At 34.3% G+C, this 19438-nt stretch overlaps 2 protein-coding genes and 1 long non-coding RNA gene across 5 annotated transcripts; all 3 read left to right on the forward strand.

Annotated features, from left to right (window-relative positions):
• Nucleotides 1–221: 221 nt before the first annotated feature.
• On the forward strand, nt 222–1221 carry LOC146916348 (uncharacterized). The gene is made up of 2 exons (XM_085721603.1): nt 222–263; nt 697–1221. Exons 1-2 carry the CDS (start codon nt 222–224, stop codon nt 1219–1221), a joined length of 567 nt encoding a protein of 188 aa, XP_085577729.1.
• A 1775-nt stretch (nt 1222–2996) lies between these two features.
• LOC146916349 (uncharacterized) lies at nt 2997–5255 on the forward strand. The gene is made up of 2 exons (XR_015015011.1): nt 2997–3625; nt 4304–5255. It is a non-coding gene; the product is annotated as an uncharacterized LOC146916349 (long non-coding RNA).
• A 7779-nt stretch (nt 5256–13034) lies between these two features.
• LOC146916350 (uncharacterized) lies at nt 13035–19234 on the forward strand. Of its 3 annotated transcripts, XM_085718503.1 has the most exons (4): nt 13035–14874; nt 15716–15767; nt 18176–18344; nt 18933–19234. In XM_085718503.1, exon 1 carries the CDS (start codon nt 13189–13191, stop codon nt 14860–14862), a length of 1674 nt encoding a protein of 557 aa, XP_085574629.1. In that variant the 5' UTR covers nt 13035–13188; the 3' UTR covers nt 14863–14874; nt 15716–15767; nt 18176–18344; nt 18933–19234. The 3 variants fall into 3 exon arrangements, with proteins under 3 accessions (XP_085574629.1, XP_085574628.1, XP_085574630.1); XM_085718502.1 differs by having other exon boundaries at nt 15716–18344; XM_085718504.1 differs by lacking the exon at nt 15716–15767.
• Nucleotides 19235–19438: the final 204 nt, after the last annotated feature.

A 19438-nucleotide genomic window follows, 5' to 3' on the forward strand; every position in this document is an offset into this window, starting at 1 on the left:
AGTTATAGAATAAATACCTTAGTAATATGTACAGTTATTGATGTAGCTAGAAGATCAATAGTTAATTATCTGCCTAGTAAATCACATTCATGTACTTAGGAACTAGAAAGCTGATTAATATTCTTGTAACTCCCATATTGTATTTACTCTCTATAGTGTATATAAACAGATCAGCATAGTGGAATTTCACTCAAGCATTCCATAACTATTAGTCCATTAACATGGAATCAGAGCAGGTTCTCTTTGAAGGGTCACTGCCTCTGGTTCTGCAGTACAACAAGTCCAAAAGTCACTCTCATACTTAGTCTCCTCCATTTGTGGTCCTCTTTTTCTGGTTTCCAGAATCTATATTTTTTTTTGGTCCTTTGTTCCTAGTTCTTTCTTGCTATTCTCACAATGGCCTCATGCTCTCAAAAAAATAATGGACCTACTTTCTCTTTCTCTGGAACACCAACAATCACGTCAGAAAAATTGAATGGAAAAAATTATTTAGCTTGGTCTTCCTCTGTAGAACTTTGGTTTCTTGGCCAAGGCTATGAGGAACATCTGAAACAATCATCAGAAAGTATTTCAGCAGAAAAACGTGATGAATGAAAAAAGCTTGATTATCAGCTTTGTTCTCTCCTATGGCAATCTGTCGAGCCAATCATCTTGACACACTTTAGAGCCTTTAAAACTTGCCACTCTTTCTGGCAGAAGGCTCAAAGTGTCTTTGCTAATGACATCCAACAATTGTATGATGTTGCACAAAAATTGGTCACTCTAAAGCAAACAGACCATGACATGGTTTCCTATGTTTCAAAAGCTCAATCTGCGATAGAGGAGTTAAAATTATCTTTGGAAGCCGACAAAATTGAAGAAATGAAGAAAAAACTTGATAATCTATATATGGTGTTGGTTCTAAGAGGAATGCACCCAGATTTTGATCATGTTCGTGATCAAGCCCTAACTGGACAAGAAGTTCCTTCTTTAGAAAATTTAACAACTCGTCTCCTTCGAGTCCCTTTGCCTAAAACAGAAGTAAATTCAGTTGATGCTGTTGAAGCTTCTGCCTTGGTTTCCAACCGAGGGGGATGGGTAGGCCATGGAAGTCGTGGAGGACGAGGTGGAAGAGGAGGTCGACCTCAATGTTCTTATTGCAAAAGAATGGGCCACACACAAGACACTTGTTATTCTATTTATGGATTTCCTGAAAAAATCTGCAAATACTTCCAAGTCTGAAACATTAGAGATGAAATTTTCAGAAGCTGACTATCAAGAATACCTTCAGCTAAAAGCTTCCAAGGAATCTCCAAGCTCATCTGTTGTAGTTGCTCATAACTCCACTGCTCGTATTTCTCAATCTGGTCATGATCAAAGTCCTTGGATAATTGATTCAGGTGCCTCTGATCACATTGCTGGTAATGGTTCATTATTTTCATCTATCTCTTCTAACAAAAATCCTCATTTTATTACTCTAGCCAATGGTTATAGAGTTGCAGCAAAGGGTATCGGTCATGTGTCACCCACTACTCCTCTGTCTTTAAATTCTGTCTTGTTTATACCTGGTTGCCCTTTCAATTTAATTTCTCTCAGTCAACTTACTCGTTCTCATAATTGTTCAGTAACCTTTGATGCTAACTCATTTGTTATACAGGAACATGGTACGGGTCGGACGATTGGCGTAGGACATGAATCACATGGTCTTTACTATCTAAAGTCTGATTCTTCTTGGATTTGCAGTGCCTCCACATCACCGAAACTTATTCATGAACGATTTGGACATCCTCACCTATCCAAACTAAAAATAATGGTTCCAGGTCTTGAAAAAATAAAGACACTCTCTTGTGAATCATGTAAATTAGGAAAACATGTTCGATCGTCTTTTGTTAGACAAGTTGAAAGTCGTGTCGACTCACCTTTTTCAGTTATTCATTTAGATGTATGGGGTCCTAGTCGTGTGTCTTCTATGGGTTATAGATATTTTGTTACCTTTATTGATGAATTTTCTAGATGTACTTGGGTTTTCTTAATGAAAGAACGATCTAGAATTTTGTCCATCTTCACTTCTTTTGTTAATGAAATTAAAACTCAATTTGATAAGACAATTCATATTCTTAGAAGTGATAATGCAAAAGAATATTTCTCTTCTGCTATTACTTCTTTTTTGACATCACATGGAATTCTCCATCAATCTTCTTGTCCTCATACCCCTCAACAGAATGGAATAGCTGAAAGGAAAAATAGACATCTCGTTGAGACTGCCCGGACATTGTTACTTCATGCAAATGTACCTGTTCGTCATTGGGGTGAGGCAATTTTAACTGCTTGTTTTTTGATTAATCGGATGCCCTACATATAGCTTCCAATCCAGTCTCTCATGAGAGAACTAAACATATTGAGATTGATTGTCATTTCATCCGGGAGAAAGTCCTTTCTAAAGAAATTATCACCGAATCGGTTAGCTCTAACGATCAATTGGCAGACATCTTCACAAAATCCTTAAGGGGACCGCAAATTCAAAGTATTTGTTCCAAGCTTGGAGCATTTTATCTATATGCTCCATCTTGAGTGGGAGTGTTAGAATTATAGAATAAATACCTTAGTAATATGTACAGTTATTGATGTAGCTAGAAGATCAATAGTTAATTATCTGCCTAGTAAATCACATTCATGTACTTAGGAACTAGAAAGCTGATTAATATTCTTGTAACTCCCATATTGTATTTACTCTCTAGAGTGTATATAAACAGATCAGCTGAGTGGAATTTCACTCAAGCATTCCATAACTATTAGTCCTTTAACAAATGAAAAGGGTGGCTATTGCCTCTATGATGATCACAAGTCTTAAATTGCATTCGCAAATGCTTGATGCTTCAGAAATTCGGTGACATATGCTTCTAGCATGTAATTACTCTTGGAGTATGACATATGGTTATGGACTATATATATAATGGCACATAATTATAGTATAACATATTCACTGCTTGGTTTCAGGATGTAATTACTCTTGGAGTATGACATATGGTTATGGACTATATATACAATGGCACATAATTATAGTATAACATATTCACTGCTTGGTTTCAGGTGATGCTCTCAGCCGGTTCATGTTATAGCTTTTGGAATTTTTGTATTCGTCGTGCTGTTCGTAGTTTGTATTTGGGTTATAGTACTCCTTAGAGTCCATTTTTTATAGAATATCTCTGTTGTTTTCAAAAAACAAAATGTATTGGAAGAAATCTTGTTGTGGTACATGGTCTTGTTTTAGACTATTACACATTGTTGTTGTTGAGTCAGGTATAAGTTATTATATCATGGGGAATGTTGTATGGGTTTCTCTTTTTGTTTTCTTTTTTGGTGTTGGTGGGTTTGATGCAATACACTGTCTCTTATCGGTACTATCTTGAATCTAGTATAGGATGAATTTGCCTCATTGGTGTAGTCAATGAGTATATTTAGTAGATGATCAACGACATTATTTTATGATTACATGTTGACAAATTCCATACCTTTTGCTGCTCTAATTCTTCATATTCAAATTCTAATGCAATTTTCGGATGTGTAGAATTGGTATGTACATCATCTGCCACCTGTTGTACACATCAATCACTTCATAGTGATTGGTTATTCATAAAGGGAAAAGGTATGTTCTATTACATATTAGTTAATTAAAACAATTATGACATGACAAAGACTTTAAGATAGATGTTTTCACAGAAATAACTTGGCACAATATTAAAAATCTCATATAATTGAAATTGATTGCAATCATACTTTGTTCTATACATGCTTTCAGTGGTTGTTTCATTTAAGAGTTTCCCCTATTTATATTTAGATTGTATCAAGAAGATTATGTACATGTGTTTTGTTAACGCCGCTAAAAGGATGTTGGTTTACTTGTAAAAGTATATAGATTATAAAGTAATCTTACATAGCTCAATAAATGAATTTTTTGTCAATTTTTTTAAAGATGAAATAAACATTTATGTAGGCCAAGAAGCTTATGTTGCTATGATTTCTGGTAGCATGATCCTTGGTTATCAACTATTGAATGAGTATATGCTCATTGCTTGAAGCAGTTTTTGTATTAGTAAATATGGTACTCGAATAATAGATTTAATGGTGATTACTATTTTTGACATATAAAAGGCTTTTTACACCTCAAACAGTAGGATCCAAGGGACTGTTTTCTTGAGGGATTCATGTTCAAACTTCTGAGATAATTACTAGGATATGGTTTCAAATTTGGAGTAAAATTGATGTAGTGTTTCGTCTGCAGTTGATTTCTATAAAGCCCTTCTACTACTATATTTATTTGTAGGAAGTTGACATTTTGAACAGACTATCTGCCTTCGGAAAATAATGTGGGCAGATCAAGCAACAATTAGAGCAGGTATTGAGAAATTTGCATGGAGAAGAGTTGGCGATTGATCGTGTTCTGTCTTTTTCTGCATTTCTCTTTATTATTTGAGACTCATATATCATATATGAGAACCTTTACAAAACACAGGTGTGTAGGTGAATTTTTGTACTTTTTTCACTGAATTTGGATGAGGAGTGCTTTAACTCTTTTGGATGTTGACTGAGCAGTATAGTCCGTGAGTTTGAGTCATCCACCAGCGTAGTTCCTTTAGTGGTATAATCTGAAGGCCACGTCATTTTATAAAGTTACCTTATGGTTCACCATGATTGGATCATCCACTGTTGCACCATCTTGACTCAGATTTCAGCTTGATCATGTAAACACAGTCACCATTGATCTTGTTTCATGTTTTTCCAGCATCGAATCAACGAGCCAAACTGATTCTGGTTCTGTGTCTTTCCTTCCCAGCACACCAATCCAATGGGCTAGTTGCACCAAAACTTGGTTTTCTGCTTCTGACACTAGCACTTGTTCGAAGTAGTTAGCATCGCCGCCTTTTTCACCTCACAACGACCCAGCAAATGCATGGTTTGTCTTGTCCTCTCAACCTTCTTTTGGACCCCCAAAAGGATATCAATAGCATGCTATAGCACATCTGTAGCGGTGTAGCGAAGAAGAAGGATGCATGGCTGCTGTTGAAAGTCGGTAGTGGAGTGGTTTGCTGTAGTGCCCACTATAGCATCTAAGTCGCTGCTGTTTGTGGCTGCAACAGCTGCTAAAAACCTTGTTTAATTAACCATTTTTTTAATTTGAATTTTAATGTTTAGTTCCTTTAAGCCTTAGATGCTTAAACTTATTTGTTTACTTGACTTGTTTTGGTATTTAGTTCATTCTATGTTTGCTTAAGACCTATGATTATTTATCGTTATTTATGAATATTAATTATGTAATATGTATAAAAAAAATTGGGATAGCGATCATCCCGTGTGCGCTATCCCCCTATAATGTTTTTAAGGTCTGCCGATATCCAGGATTTATAACTCTGGGTGGCTCCTACCTTTCTTGGATGCAATGCAACCAATTCCATGCCTCCCCGTTGCTTGTTTCAGCATCTTTTTTAGCTCGATAAGGCTCTTCTTGAAGAATGCAGGGTTGCATGATCACTGTCTCCCGTCAACAATGCCACAAAATAATCTATTGATATCAACAAAAATTCTTCCTTTATTTAAGTAGGTAGGTCCTTGAGTATTTGGCAGGTCGGACCAGTTGTTTGGAACCAAGAAGTTCAATTGAAAAGATGGAACAATTTTATTTAAGCAGTAGGTGACAGTTGAGAACTCTCCTCCAAGCTTTTCCCCTTTTACATTAAAGCATTGCTCTATCACTAAATGTTTACTATATACTAAACGATTCCCCTCTTTGCAAATTGTTACCATCAATTGTCATTGACTCATTTTTAGTAACAAATTCTAACTTTTTGTTACCTTGGAATGAAGAAATCTTCTATGTTATGTATTAGTTCAATTGAAATGATAAAATATCATTGTTGCCATGGATTCATGCAAGAAGTCACCTGTAAGTATTGTTACCTTGAAATGGGGTAAAATTATAACACCCTAAGATTAAATGAGATAACAATAGTAGACATGTTTTAAGGAAACAAAGTTAATGACATTAGCTACTAGACAAAGTTCTTATTCAGTCATCATAGCTTACAACCAAAATTAACAGAATTCCTTAAGTAGGGAAGATTCAATTGGAGATAAATAATTGTCTAACCAATCAAATTTGTTGACAAACTTCAATTTGGGTCTGATCTGATTTTCGAAGACATTGTTATGTTTCCAGATACTTCTTTCCCTCAATTAGACGAATTTTGCTCTCCACCCAGCACGTTTTGCTCGCACCCTGCAAGCGTACCCAAAATGCCCTTGCGCAAGTTAAGTCACGCAGCGTGACTTAACTAACGCACGTTGTATTTATGCGTGACTTAAGTCATGCAATACGCGAGTTAAGTCGCGCAAATAAGACTGATTTTTACTTCTTATTTTTTTATGCCCTCTTGAGGTAAAAACTTATTTGATACCCTCTTCGGTATATGCCAAATAGCTCCTAGGGGAAATAGTGATCAGTCCTGGGGAAAACGACATCAAGATGCCCTTTTCCCGACCGAACCGACCACTACTTCCCCCAAAAGCCACTGGTATATACCTAAAGCGGTATAACCACCCTAGAAACTAATAAGAAACAAAGAAGAAGAACAAGAAGAAGAGAAAGAGGGGGGGGGGGGGGGGGGGGGCGAGTGAGATGAGAAAATGTGAGGAAAAGAGGAAGTATGTGAGGGTTTTTATAGGGGGTATTAGGTATATAGCAATTAATGAGTCAAAAAACGTGGTCAAATGTGAAGGAAAACGTGCAAAAACCATTGAAGACCATTGACTACCGCCAAGAAACGTTTATGCTTCTGTTTTTAGAACCGGCCAACTTACGCAAGTTAACTTACGCAAGACCATTAGATATAATTTCATCTACGTTACATTACATTGTGGTATCATTACATTACATTACGTAAAAGACATGTACCTCAACTATCATTACATTACATTCGGAAATGTACCTTCCAACTACAACAATTATCTTACCTGTGAATAGGGTCAATTCAAACTAGCTAAAAAGCAGGACTCCGACATTCGTCCAGAAGTGTTTTTATTCCATTCCAAATGTTAAATTCTGGTTGGTCTTGGTTTTAAATGATAGTATCTAAGTGCCAACGGAATGAGGTCCAGACCTTGACACTTCGATACCATCATTTAAACGAAGCCAACCAGAAATTAACATTTAGAATGGAATAAAAATACTTCCGATCGAATGCCGGTGTCCTGCCATTTAACTAGTTTGAATTACCCCATCCAGAGGAAGACAATTGTTGTAGTTGGAATGTGCATTCCAACTACAACAATTGTCTTACCTCTGAAATGGGGTAAATTCAAACTTGCCAAACAATAGGACTCAAGCATTTTGCTGGGCATTCATGCTTTCCTTTGAAAAGAATAAATTTTTGTCAGGCTTGATTTAGATGATGGTATTCAAGTGCCAACGAAATGAGGTCCATTCCTTGACATTTAATACCATCATCTAAGCAAGCCTAACAAAAATTTCATCTTTTCAAAGGAAAAACATTAATGCCCAACGAAATGCTTGAGTCTTAGTCGTTTGGCAAGTTTGAATCACCCCATTTCAGAGGTGAGACAATTGTTGTAGTTGGAATGCATCTTACCCTAACTAATGACGATCTTTTGGCGGAATCAAGCTGTTGATGATATCTTCAGTTGATCTCAGCAACGTCACCCGCATATCGATCCACTGGAACTTGGTGTGCTCCCAAAATCATGCTCGTCACGTTTTCATCGTTCTTTAACTCCACCCAAGTGAATGATACACTCCCCTCATCGAGCTTTGGACGTTTATATCGAACATTTTGCACCCTCCTTGTGTCTCTTGGGTTGACTCCTTGGTTGAATTCATTCAGTTGATCCTTGAGATCTCTTAGCGTTACATCAAGGCACCGAACCTTCAACCTCTGAGGTTCTCCGCCGTTGAATGTTGCATGAACGTCGATCCACCCGGCCATTGTTTCAAATCTACGCACATAGAAATTAAAAATAATCAATGAAAAACTCATTCAAACATTTAATCAAACACTTGGTGTGCATATTATACATAAACCCTAAAAATGATAACTACAACATAAACATGCAAACATCTAAATAATTAAGCAATATTAATCATTTGCATGTAACATTGTAGCAACATAAACAAGTCATTTACATCCTAACATTGTATGATTTCCTAGTTAAAACACCAAAATTTAAACAAACTCTAAATCTAAAAAATTTCTAATTTAGGAAAAAAAATCTAACATGCAAACATAAAAGGTTAATGGTGTTTGATCATGAGAACTTACTTGTTATTGGAGTGTTGTTTGATTTGAACTTGAAGGAATTTTGGAGTTGGGTGATTTGAGAGAGATTTTTGAGATTCTAGATGAGAAATGAGGAAATGAGGTGGTCTGCATGCTTAAGACAACACGCCACGTGAGTTAACTAACGTTGTGCATGTTAACTCACGTAGCGTTAGTTAACTTGCGTAGAAATTAACACTTGCGCAAGTTAACTTGCGCAAGGGCATTTTTGGTACGCTTGCAGGGTGCGAGCAAAACGTGCTGGGTGGAGAGCAAAATTCCAATTAGACATTCCTAGTTCTATTTGAAGGCTAATTTTTGAAATGGGCTTCTGTAATGATCTGATTTTCGAAGACATTGTGATGTTTCGAGATACTTCTTTCCCTCAATTAGACATTCCTAGTTCTATTTGAAGGCTAATTTTTGAAATGGGCTTCTGTAATGATCTGATTTCCTCTTCAAGTATTTCTCTGGTAATGGATGTAGCTGTTACAACATAAGAAAGTCTAATAGTATATCTTGATTTTTGTAAATCAAGAAGAATCTCTTGTGTTTGGAAGCTTGTTGATGAGACATATGATAGAGGTGTGGGAACCAGTATATTCACTTACAATCCTTTTTTTTTTTGGGTACAATTCACTTACAATCCTTTATAAGATGTTTTATGCAAAATTCATATTGTCATGAACTGGCATGGATTAACATCAGCAAGTTCTTTTTTCATCATTTTGCCACCTTATCATGTAAGAAATCATGAGTATGATAATGAAAATGATTATATTGTTGGTTTTCTTGTTCTACAAATATTGCAATTAGTCTAATTTCCTTTATGTTTGTAAATTTGTATTTGTTGGTCATTTGCTAAGTTGCATTAGAGAGATAAAATAGTCGACTGGAATCACATGAGAGATATCCAGCCTATAAGTATCGTCCACATATTAGATTCTAATAGGATATTTAAGACACAAGTAGCGTAGCAAATATTTTCTCGAGTGGATTCCAAAAGTTGAATGTAATGTGAACCGGTAATTATCATCCACACGAGTGCTAGAAACACTCTCTTTTCAACATTATTGTTAACACTCACTTTTTTATTATCTTAAATCATGGTGGATCTCATAATTTGGAAATAGATTCCACTTATAAAGTGGTGAGTCATATATTAGTTTCATTCAATAAGAAAATGATTGTTGAAAAGAGAGTGGCACTAGCATTTCTCATCCACATAATATCATGGTCGTAATCTTCTTTTGAAAGAAACCTTGTAAGAATAATAAGAACATCTTGCATCAAGTTTTTGTGTTAACCCCATGAAATTAACGGACATGTACATGATAATTTTGAAGCGGTTTATAATTCTTAAGAGAATATAAAAACAGAATCAGTATCCAAGGAAGGTCACGCAGAAGTATAAGTGCATGTTTGAATTATGTCGCAGAAGAATAAGTGCATGTCTGAATTATGTTAGATGAAATCACGGTGCCACCATGATTTTGTTGAACTTCAAAGAGTAAGTTTTGCCAAAATCACAACAACGCATATATATATATATATATATATATATATATATATATATATATATATATATATATACGAGACAAGAAATGTTTGGATGGAAAGTGATTGTTTAAGAAAAGTATTTTAAAATATTCATAACCATGTCAAAGAATGTCAATTATGAAAATTGCTCTCTTATTGTTATATATATATATATATATATATATATATATATATATATATATATGTATGTATGTATGTATGTATGTATGTATGTATGTATGTATGTATGCAGGGGAAAACCAAATTGAGATAGATGATTATTTCTCATCTTCTGAAATTACAAAAAATAAAGGCTATTTTGGTTGTGAATGACTGAATACTAATTGGTTTAAAAAATAGTACATTTGGACAGGGTAAATTTGTTGGAGCAAAATTGGTTTGCACAATTCTTTTAAGGTTTTGATGATAATAAAGTATTAAAGAACAGTTGATCACAATTCTACAGTTGTCTTAGATTTTTTTATTGTTCCGGACCAGACCTCATGATTCAACGGTCCAATAGGGGCTCATCAAAAGCCTACCCATCTATTTAAGATTTGCAAACGATCACAACGATTTTTGAAGGCGTTCACACAATACATTCAAGGCTCATCACATCACCGAATGAGATATCTTGATGACCTCATCTATCATCTTAGCATCCAATGGTCATTATTGGCCTCCGATGTCTATACATGCGTGGCACCTCTGCGCACACAAGTTACACGAACACTTTATGCAAACTCATAAAGTTAAGGCTAAACTTTGAACACTTCTCTCTCTCTCTCTCTCTCTCTCTCTCTCTCTCTCTCTCTCTCTCTCTCTCTCGAGCAAATACTAACTTGAGTGTCAAAGCATGTGTCTGTTTTGTAGATACCGCCGTCGCTCGCTCTAACCATCATCAGGAAACTCATTCAAGCATCTTCTCCACTATACCAGACCTCCATGACTTGAGTATCGTAACCGGTTCATCCTTAAACTCTGTTCTCGGACAAATCAGTTATGATAACCACAAAAATTTGTATTTTAAATTAAGAACCATGTGAAGAATAGTTAAAATTTATATCACTTGAAATATACAAAATAGTTTTTTCGCTAAAACATTTCCCTTGCAGACACGGGTCTCAAACTAGTATACTAATATATGTTCAAGTGTTCAAGACCATAGATTAAAATTTAACAAAGTATGAACATGTATAAGAGCATCAGAAGGACAAGAGAAGCTCAAAGACTATGGTAGAAGATCTGAAGAAAAGTCAACCAAAAATAAATGCATTAGATCAAAAGAAATTATGCTACTCAATAGCTAAAGATCCTCATCAGACTTTGAAGACCATCAGACTCTGAAGTATAGAGGATCTTGAGGAATCCAGATACCACGTCAAATTTTTCCTCTTATGTAGTTGTCTCTATCAAAGTCTAATAGTACAATTTCAATTACGGTGGAGAACCGCGTAATAGAAAACGGTTACAATGGAGGATCGCGTAACAGAAAATAGTTACGGTGGAGGGTCGTTGGACAATGGTGGTTTAGCGAAAGATCCCCTCCTTCTAGCGCCAAATGATATATCCGGTAAAGATGGATGGTGGCAAAGTTAACAGCACGGTGCTCCAGTGCGGTGGCGGTGCAATCTCACGGTCGGGCGAAAGGTGTCTGCATGCACGTTAGCACTCCGGCGATCAAGTCAGTATGAGAAATGAGAGAAGTGTGTAAGAAAGTGTGGGAAAGTGAATCATACCTTAAGGGCGAATCAAGGTCACCCTTATATAGGCGCGCGTGACAAATAACCGTCTCTGTGTGATGTGATGCCTTATCTAGGTCCGTTGAAGAACACAAGTACAGTGCTTGATGCACGGGGTTGTGTTCCAGTGGGGCAAGGCGTACTGTTGTTGGTATGGTTCTTCAGGTGATGCGCCTTAAGTCGTTGGACGTTTTGTCCACGTTTCACTACAGGGTTTGCCTTATGGCGTCAGAAACAATATAACCGTTAAATTATCATATTCTACTTTATATATCTATGATCTATGATAATAATAAAAATACAAAAATAGTTTAATAAAATTAGTATCTTTCTTTTCTTAAACATATTTTTTTTAATATTTATAAAAGAGATATTCTTGCATGAACTCTTACCTAAGAGATTATTCTTACACCCAACCAATAAAAATATGACGCATGTTATTAATTTAAAAAAAAATGTGATTTTAATTAAGGAAATGAAAACATAAATGGTGGTGGGTGGTTTTTGTTGGTTAAAGAAAGTGGAAAAAGGATAGAGAAATATTAAAAATAATGGAAAAAATTATGATATTAATTATTTTTATGAGATGTTTGATTTTAATTGGTTGGGTGTAAGAATGATCTCTTAGGGTGTGTTTGGTTACGAAGAGAAATTGTGAAGAGAGAAATAGGTAAGAGAGAGTTTGAGAAGAGAGAAAAAGGTGAGAAATTGAGTAGATTTGATGTAATGTTTGGTAGAAGAGAAAGATAAGAGAGATAGAAGAGAGAGAATAATGTAATTTCTTTTAAAGGACAAGAATACCCTTAAACACAATAAAAAGAAACTAAATAATTGTTTGGAGTAGGAAAACATAATTTATGTTCCCTTTTGTGAAAAAAATAATTTATATTACCTGCAATACATTTTTTTTATCAACGTTAACTAAAATCTTTATTTGAATTAATTAAAAAATGAATAATTTTTATTAAGTTATAGTACGGAAGTGTGGTTAATTTTTTATAGTACGTAAGAAAATAAGTTAATATTTTTATACGGAAGTGTGGTTCATATTATTTTTGTTGCTAAGTTAATTTATTTTGAGGATTTTTTACTATGAAATTAATTAAAAGTGCGATAAACTTCACCTACACAAGCATTCCGTTATATATTTACGTTTTTGTCTTTTCTTGATGCAATGGAGGGCATAATTGAGAAATTGCAAAAATTGCAACTCTCTCGCCTGTTTCTTCTCATCAATGAGTAGACTAAAAAAACAGTGGGCCCCACAGATTTTAACTCTCTCTTCTCTCTTTCTCACCACAACCAAACAAGAGAAGTGTGGGACTTCTCTCCTATTTCTCTCTCTTCAACTTCTCTCTCTCCTTTTTCTTCTCTACCAAACACAGTGTTAGGTAAAAGTTGATGTAAGAATTTTTCTTTATAAAATGGTAGAAAAAAAATTAGCAATAAAGAACTCGTGTTCCATAAAAATATAAGAGTTTCGTTCCATTTCTCTCACGAATTTGTTATTCATACTTTCCGCCGCCGTAAGCTTGAAGTGAACAAATCGACGCCGCACATTGAAGCCTTTGCACCAAAACCAACCCATCATTTTCGTTGAAATGTTGAGATCAATGACAAGGTTAGGTTCTCTCTGTAACAATCCTTCTTTTCGTATTCCATTTTTACCCTTTTTACTTTCACACTTCACAACCCCAATTTCTCACTTTCATTCTTCACATCGATTCAATTCCAATAATACTGATGATGTTGATAATGCAATTTCCTCATTCCATCACATGCTACACATGCGTCATACTCCATCCATTCTTGAATTTAACAAGATCTTAACGTACCTTGTTAAGACTAAGAACCATTACTCCACTGTTATTTCTCTTTCAAGACAAATGGAATTCAAAGGAATTAAGCCTGATATATTTACTTTGACCATCTTGATTAATTGTTACTGCTACTTAGGTCAAATAAATTTCTCTTTTTCTGTTTTCGCAAAGATTCTTAAGATTGGTTATCAGCCCAATACCGTAACCTTGAATACACTTATCAAAGGTTTGTGTCTTAACGGAAAGGTCAAGGAAGCTCTACACTTTCACGACCATGTGCTTGCACGTGGATTTCACTTGGATCATGTTAGCTATGGTACCTTGATCAATGGGTTGTGTAAAATGGGGGAAACAAGAGCTGCCTTGCAAATGTTGAGAAAGATTGAAGGGAAATTGATCAACACTGATGTGGTAATGCACAACACAATCATTGATAGTTTGTGTAAAGATAAACTTGTAATTGATGCTTATAAGTTATATTCTGAAATGATTACAAAGAGAATTTCTCCTACCGTTGTCACTTTTCGTTCTCTAATCTATGGGTTTTGCATTGTTGGTCGACTGAAAGAAGCATTTGGTTTGTTTCATGAAATGGTATTGAAAAACATCAACCCTGATGTTTATACTTTTAATATATTGGTTGATGCTCTTTGTAAGGAAAGAAATTTGAAAGGGGCTAAGAATATGTTAGCCGTGATGATGAAAGAAGGTGTGATTCCGGATATTGTTACCTACAGTTCATTAATGGATGGATATTGCTTAGTTAACGAAGTTAATAAGGCCAAACATGTATTAATCACTATTTCTCGAATGGGAGTGGCTCCTAATGTTCATAGCTATAGTATCTTGATTAATGGATTTTGTAAGATTAAAATGGTCGATGAAGCCTTAAGTCTCTTTCATGAAATGCGTTGCAGAGGTATTACTCCTAATGCGGTAACATACAATTCTCTCATTGATGGTTTGTGCAAATCAAGGAGAACCTCCTATGCTTGGTGGCTTGTTGATGAGATGCATGATAATGGTATACCAGCTGACATATTCACTTACAATTCTTTAATAGATGCTTTATGCAAAAACCAACATGTTGACAAGGCTATTGCATTAGTTAAGAAAATTAAAGACCAGGGCATTCAACCAAATATGTACACATACAATATACTTATTGATGGACTATGCAAAGGAGGACAACTTAAGAATGCACGAGATATTTTTCAGGATCTTTTGATTAAGGGTTATAGTCTAGATATCCAGACGTACAATGTTATGATCAATGGACTTTGTAAAGAGGGCTTGTTTGATGAAGCAGAGGCCTTGTTGTCAAAAATTGAGGACTATGGTATCATTCCTGATGCTGTAACTTATGAAACTATCGTCCAGGCTCTTTTTCATAAAGATGAGAATGAAAAGGCGGAGAAACTTCTTCGTGAAATGATTGCTAGAGGTCTACTATAATGGAAACACCAAGTAAGATGATCTCTCATTATGCATTTGGTTTTTTTAATTTTGATGACAGCTATCCAATATTTATTTTTTATATGTTTTAGGTGCTTTTTATTTGGTGTTATCTAGTTTAATTGATAAGAGACCATTGCAATATTGTAATTTGTATAATAATTTTCTTATACACTTGAGATATTAGAGTCTGGACTCCTTTTTCGCTTGTGTATCAATTACTATGATATATTTTAGGTGTTTATGTCTCTAGTAATACTTCACCACTGTTATGATTACTGTAATTATTTAGTTTTAGAAATGCAAATATAGTTATTTCATTGAAGTCAGCTTGGGAAATGCTCTCTCCTTCTTAATGATTTAAAACACATATAGTTATTTGTATTGCCTACTACTATGTTGGCTACAGATCTAGTTGTGCCTTTGTCTTTTCCTATTCACTAAGGCCTTGAAGTAGAACGTGTTGATTTAAAATTCTGTCATTGTTTGTGTGAAATCGATGTTTTATGATATATTTTTGTATATTGTCATTTTCTTTTTTACTTTAGAATTCTGTTTTAGAAGGTTGTTATCTAGTATTAGTTGTGATTTCTGCTTATGTAAATCATTGGTCATTGCATAGAAACTGTTGTTTTCATGTGTATTTATAAATGAAGGGTTTAGTGAAGCAGAACCAATGAGTGATTTTCTGATTGCCATGATGAGTCAACTTCTGATTTGTAGATTCATTATTTATCACATTCAAAGCCAAATTGATGTGCTTAAAAGCTAGTTTGCATTTATGTTTTTAGCAGAATAAGAGGTTGGTGTTTCAATACACATATTGATTAAAGTTGTTAACTTGGATTGACAGGAATAAGAGGTTTCATGTAGATGGAGAATGCATATGCATAACTGTTTTGAGAGTATGCATTCTATCTTTCTTTTCCATCTTTTCAATCTATTTATGTTTTCCATTCTTTGGGAATTTTAATTTTTTGTTGTAGGGAGTTAATCTCCTTATTTTAAAACACTATTTGCATGAATTTGTTTTGGTTACATAAGCTTAAGCATGTAAAAGCTTCTTGAACCCATGTTTGATACAAACATTTTAACAGAAGTCAAACTTTTGCAGATCATTGTTAACAAAGTTTCAAGGACTTAAACTAGTATTTCGTCAATCATTTTTAAGTTTGAACTCATATATCTGATTCCTAATTTTAGTTTTCTACCTTTAACTTATCGAAATATAACAAAAATAAAGGACAATAAATGAATTTTTATTAAAGAAAAATGCCTTTAAAAATTAAACTTTCCTTATTAGTAGTAAAAGGTTAGTGCTGTAAATTTGGTGTTGCCATATCATAACGCTCATGTGTGTTCGAGTTATGTTTATGTTGCAGCAGATACTCTGCTAGTTTCAAAATGCATTTTTGAGGTTTGCATATAGCAATATTGTGAGGAAAAAAAGTTGAGATATAGTTCATGTCTTTCTTTTTTCTTTCGCATATTTTGAAAATTATATAGTGAATCATTTCTTCTTGAAAAAAAGGACATTTCTTTGCTGGCATGACTATTTGTGGCTGCTATTATGATTTGCTTTTGTTTCTTAAATAAATTTCACTGATACATAATATACTGTTCTGTGCTGGATGAAACCAGTCTAGTGGATATTTTTTTACTGCTATTGTTCAGATTTCTTGTCTAAAATATTAGACTCTTTTTGTTGTGTGCTTTAAGTTTCCATAACCTTACATGAAATACATTTAAAAGAATGGCACTGATGGAAACTCTATGTTAACAAGTTTAGTATTATTCTCTCTGTTTTTTTTTTTTTGAAGGAGTATTATTCTCTTTGTTCTTATCCATCTTCTGTGTGATATTGGTTCAATCATGGAAATGGTTTGCAGCTAGGTGTCACTGTTCCTCGTGTATTTTCTATGAATTGTTTGCGAATCCATAGTTGGGTAGTTGTTTTTGGCTTGGGTGTATACTGTTGAATAGATTTTTTCTTTTCTACTTTTGAAAAAGTAATAAATATTTCCATTTAGAACAACCAATATAGCTTGACAGATTTTACGGGATGAAGGTCATAGCTTTTTGAGATAAGTGTTGATTCTTTGATCAATGAACATATTATTTTGGACAATCTAGTTTTGACAGATTTTATGGTTTTTGGTAATGTGGACAATCTAGTTGTCTAGAAGCTAAATCAATTTGTATGCAAAAAAATATTTATATATATTAAAGCTGGAGTGTATTAGATTGGAACCTTAGAAGTTTCTCTTTGGTTTGAAGAAATTGAGGTATATGGAAAATCTATGGTTGCAATTCCTTCAAATGTCATTTTTCTGTCAAGTATTTTGCGGGAACTTGTTTTGCTGCAAGCTGACAGGACTGACACACATCTGTGATATATACTGTGACCAGAGAAATTTGTATGATAACCATAGTTCAGTCCTATCAGCATTCAAGTTGGAAACAACAGGAATACGAACTTGATATCGGTTCAATTTTTTGCTAACTACTAGAAGCTAACTGTTACAGCTTACCACATAATGTATTATGGCCTTGTCTGATGCTTGAATTTAATTTGGAACTGGTAGTTGTAAAAGTAAGCAACGTGTGTTACCGTAACTCAAGCATGCTACTCTTCTCTGTGCGTAACCGTAACTCATTTCCCGCCTACACTATTGGTGAGAGACTGATATACTTCGGTGATATTCTTATGAACCTGATCACATTCTTAGGACCTGAATATAACCATTATTGTCCTTTTCTGTAACTTATTTTACTGATGCAAACAAAATGCTATTTTTTACGATCCGCGATCAACAATACTGATAATTTAAATAAATGGCCTGACTTACCTACGATGGCCTGTGGTTTGTTTCTGTAACTTTCTGTCTTGAAGTATATGATGGTTCTCCCTTGGTTCGATTGTCATTGGCTTCCATTACGGGCCTGTACTCTTGACATCAACATTCTGGTTCTGCTGTCACTGCCTTGCTGCAAAAGAAAGTAAGAAGGTTTGACAGGTTTTCTGGTTTTTGGTAATATGACAATTCGGCTGTCCAGAAACTAGTGCAATTTCTAACAAAAAATATATAGTTAGGGCTCCAGATTTGCTAATAGGATTAGGAATGATTTCGGATGACCCTAAATTAGAATTTCTTTGGTATTTACTAGTTGCTTGCTTCGATTATGGGCCTTTTGTCGAGAATAAAAAAAAAATTCTTTCCTTAAATTTTTTGTATCTCTTTATTTGGTATCTATTAGTTGCTTCTATTATGGGCCTTGAACAATAAAACTTACTTGTTTTTTAATGAGTTAGATGTACCTTTTAAGTAAAGAAGTTGAGGAAGGCTTTGAAGGATGTGGTATAGCACTTGTAGCTGGTTAATGCAGATGAGAGTGACAAAAAGGCTTACTCACTGAAATGCGATATAGCTGTTGAGCAACAAACACATCACTTGAAGGGTTACCAACAAACAAGCTTAAAGGTAATATAACCGCTGGGCAAGTTCTATGAATTTCATCTACAACTGAATCTTCCTCAATTGATAATGATATGTGCTTAACAGTTGAGATGAAGGTTCATGAACTATACACCTATTTGACATCTACAAAATGGTTTATTTGTGCTTGATACCTTTTAGGCTAGTTTACATGTTTTGACAATCTTTCCTGTTAGAAGGTTTCAAAAACCACTTAATTAATTTAGCAAACTGAACCTTCTTTGCCACATTTAATTCTAAATTATAAACCTTTTTCTGAAAGAGTTCGGAGTTGAGTTCTAATTTCATGTACAAAATAATCTTTCAAATCATGAATTTGATTGAATCACTTTTCAGTTGTTTAATGGCTTGAATTGATTAAGGTCTGCTCAAAAGTGTTTCTTTATTTCCTTTATCTTGCTATCTTATTTTGTATGACTAAGAAGCTACAAAACAATTGGCAGCAATGAGATAAAAAAGAAAAGAAGGGAAATAATTGAATTGTGACTGGTTTGATTATTGTAGTTATCTTTGATTATTATCACAGCTGCATTATTTATTTGGTGCCATTGTTTCACTTATTTTGATGACTAGGAAATGAAGGTTTTACAAAGCTGACATATACAAGAGGTACAGAGAACAAACCACTTGTTGCGGGATAAGCATTCTTAGTATTGAAGGATAGTAGAAACACATTACATTGTATATCATTAGTTTTTGTCGCACCCTTCAAACTCGAACATATTTCTTAGCGAATTACACCTTTGGCTTGGAGGCATTGTAAAACTTAGACAAGACAACCTAAATTAAGTTTCTGATTTCTCTTGTTTGTTTCTTTGTATATTGATCATTTCCATATTATCAATAATAGATTTGTTACGAGTATTTTATTCAAATTGTTGTGATAATGTTACTACAATGTTGAACTTGATTTAGTATATAACTTTAAATTACCTCTCTTAGAATATGATGTAATATTTATAAACTATCAATTCTATTTTCAATTTTTTCTTTCAAATGGAGGCTGGATTTTTTTTATTTTTTTTATCATAGTCATTAGGCTATTGTGAATAATTAATTGATAATAAAAAGCATAGGGT

Source organism: Medicago sativa, chromosome 6 (genome assembly GCF_051527215.1).
Source record: "Medicago sativa cultivar Bolivia chromosome 6, Bolivia_mono, whole genome shotgun sequence".
NCBI lineage: Eukaryota > Viridiplantae > Streptophyta > Magnoliopsida > Fabales > Fabaceae > Medicago > Medicago sativa.

Excerpts from the sequence above, each read along its gene's own strand:
- LOC146916350 (XM_085718502.1), top strand. The coding sequence starts at position 13,189 with ATGTTGAGATCAATGACAAGGTTAGGTTCTCTCTGTAACAATCCTTCT.
- LOC146916348 (XM_085721603.1), top strand. The coding sequence starts at position 222 with ATGGAATCAGAGCAGGTTCTCTTTGAAGGGTCACTGCCTCTG. Across the intron at positions 264-696 it reads TTGAAGGGTCACTGCCTCTG|AAGGCTCAAAGTGTCTTTGC; the intron begins GTTCTGCAGTAC and ends TCTTTCTGGCAG.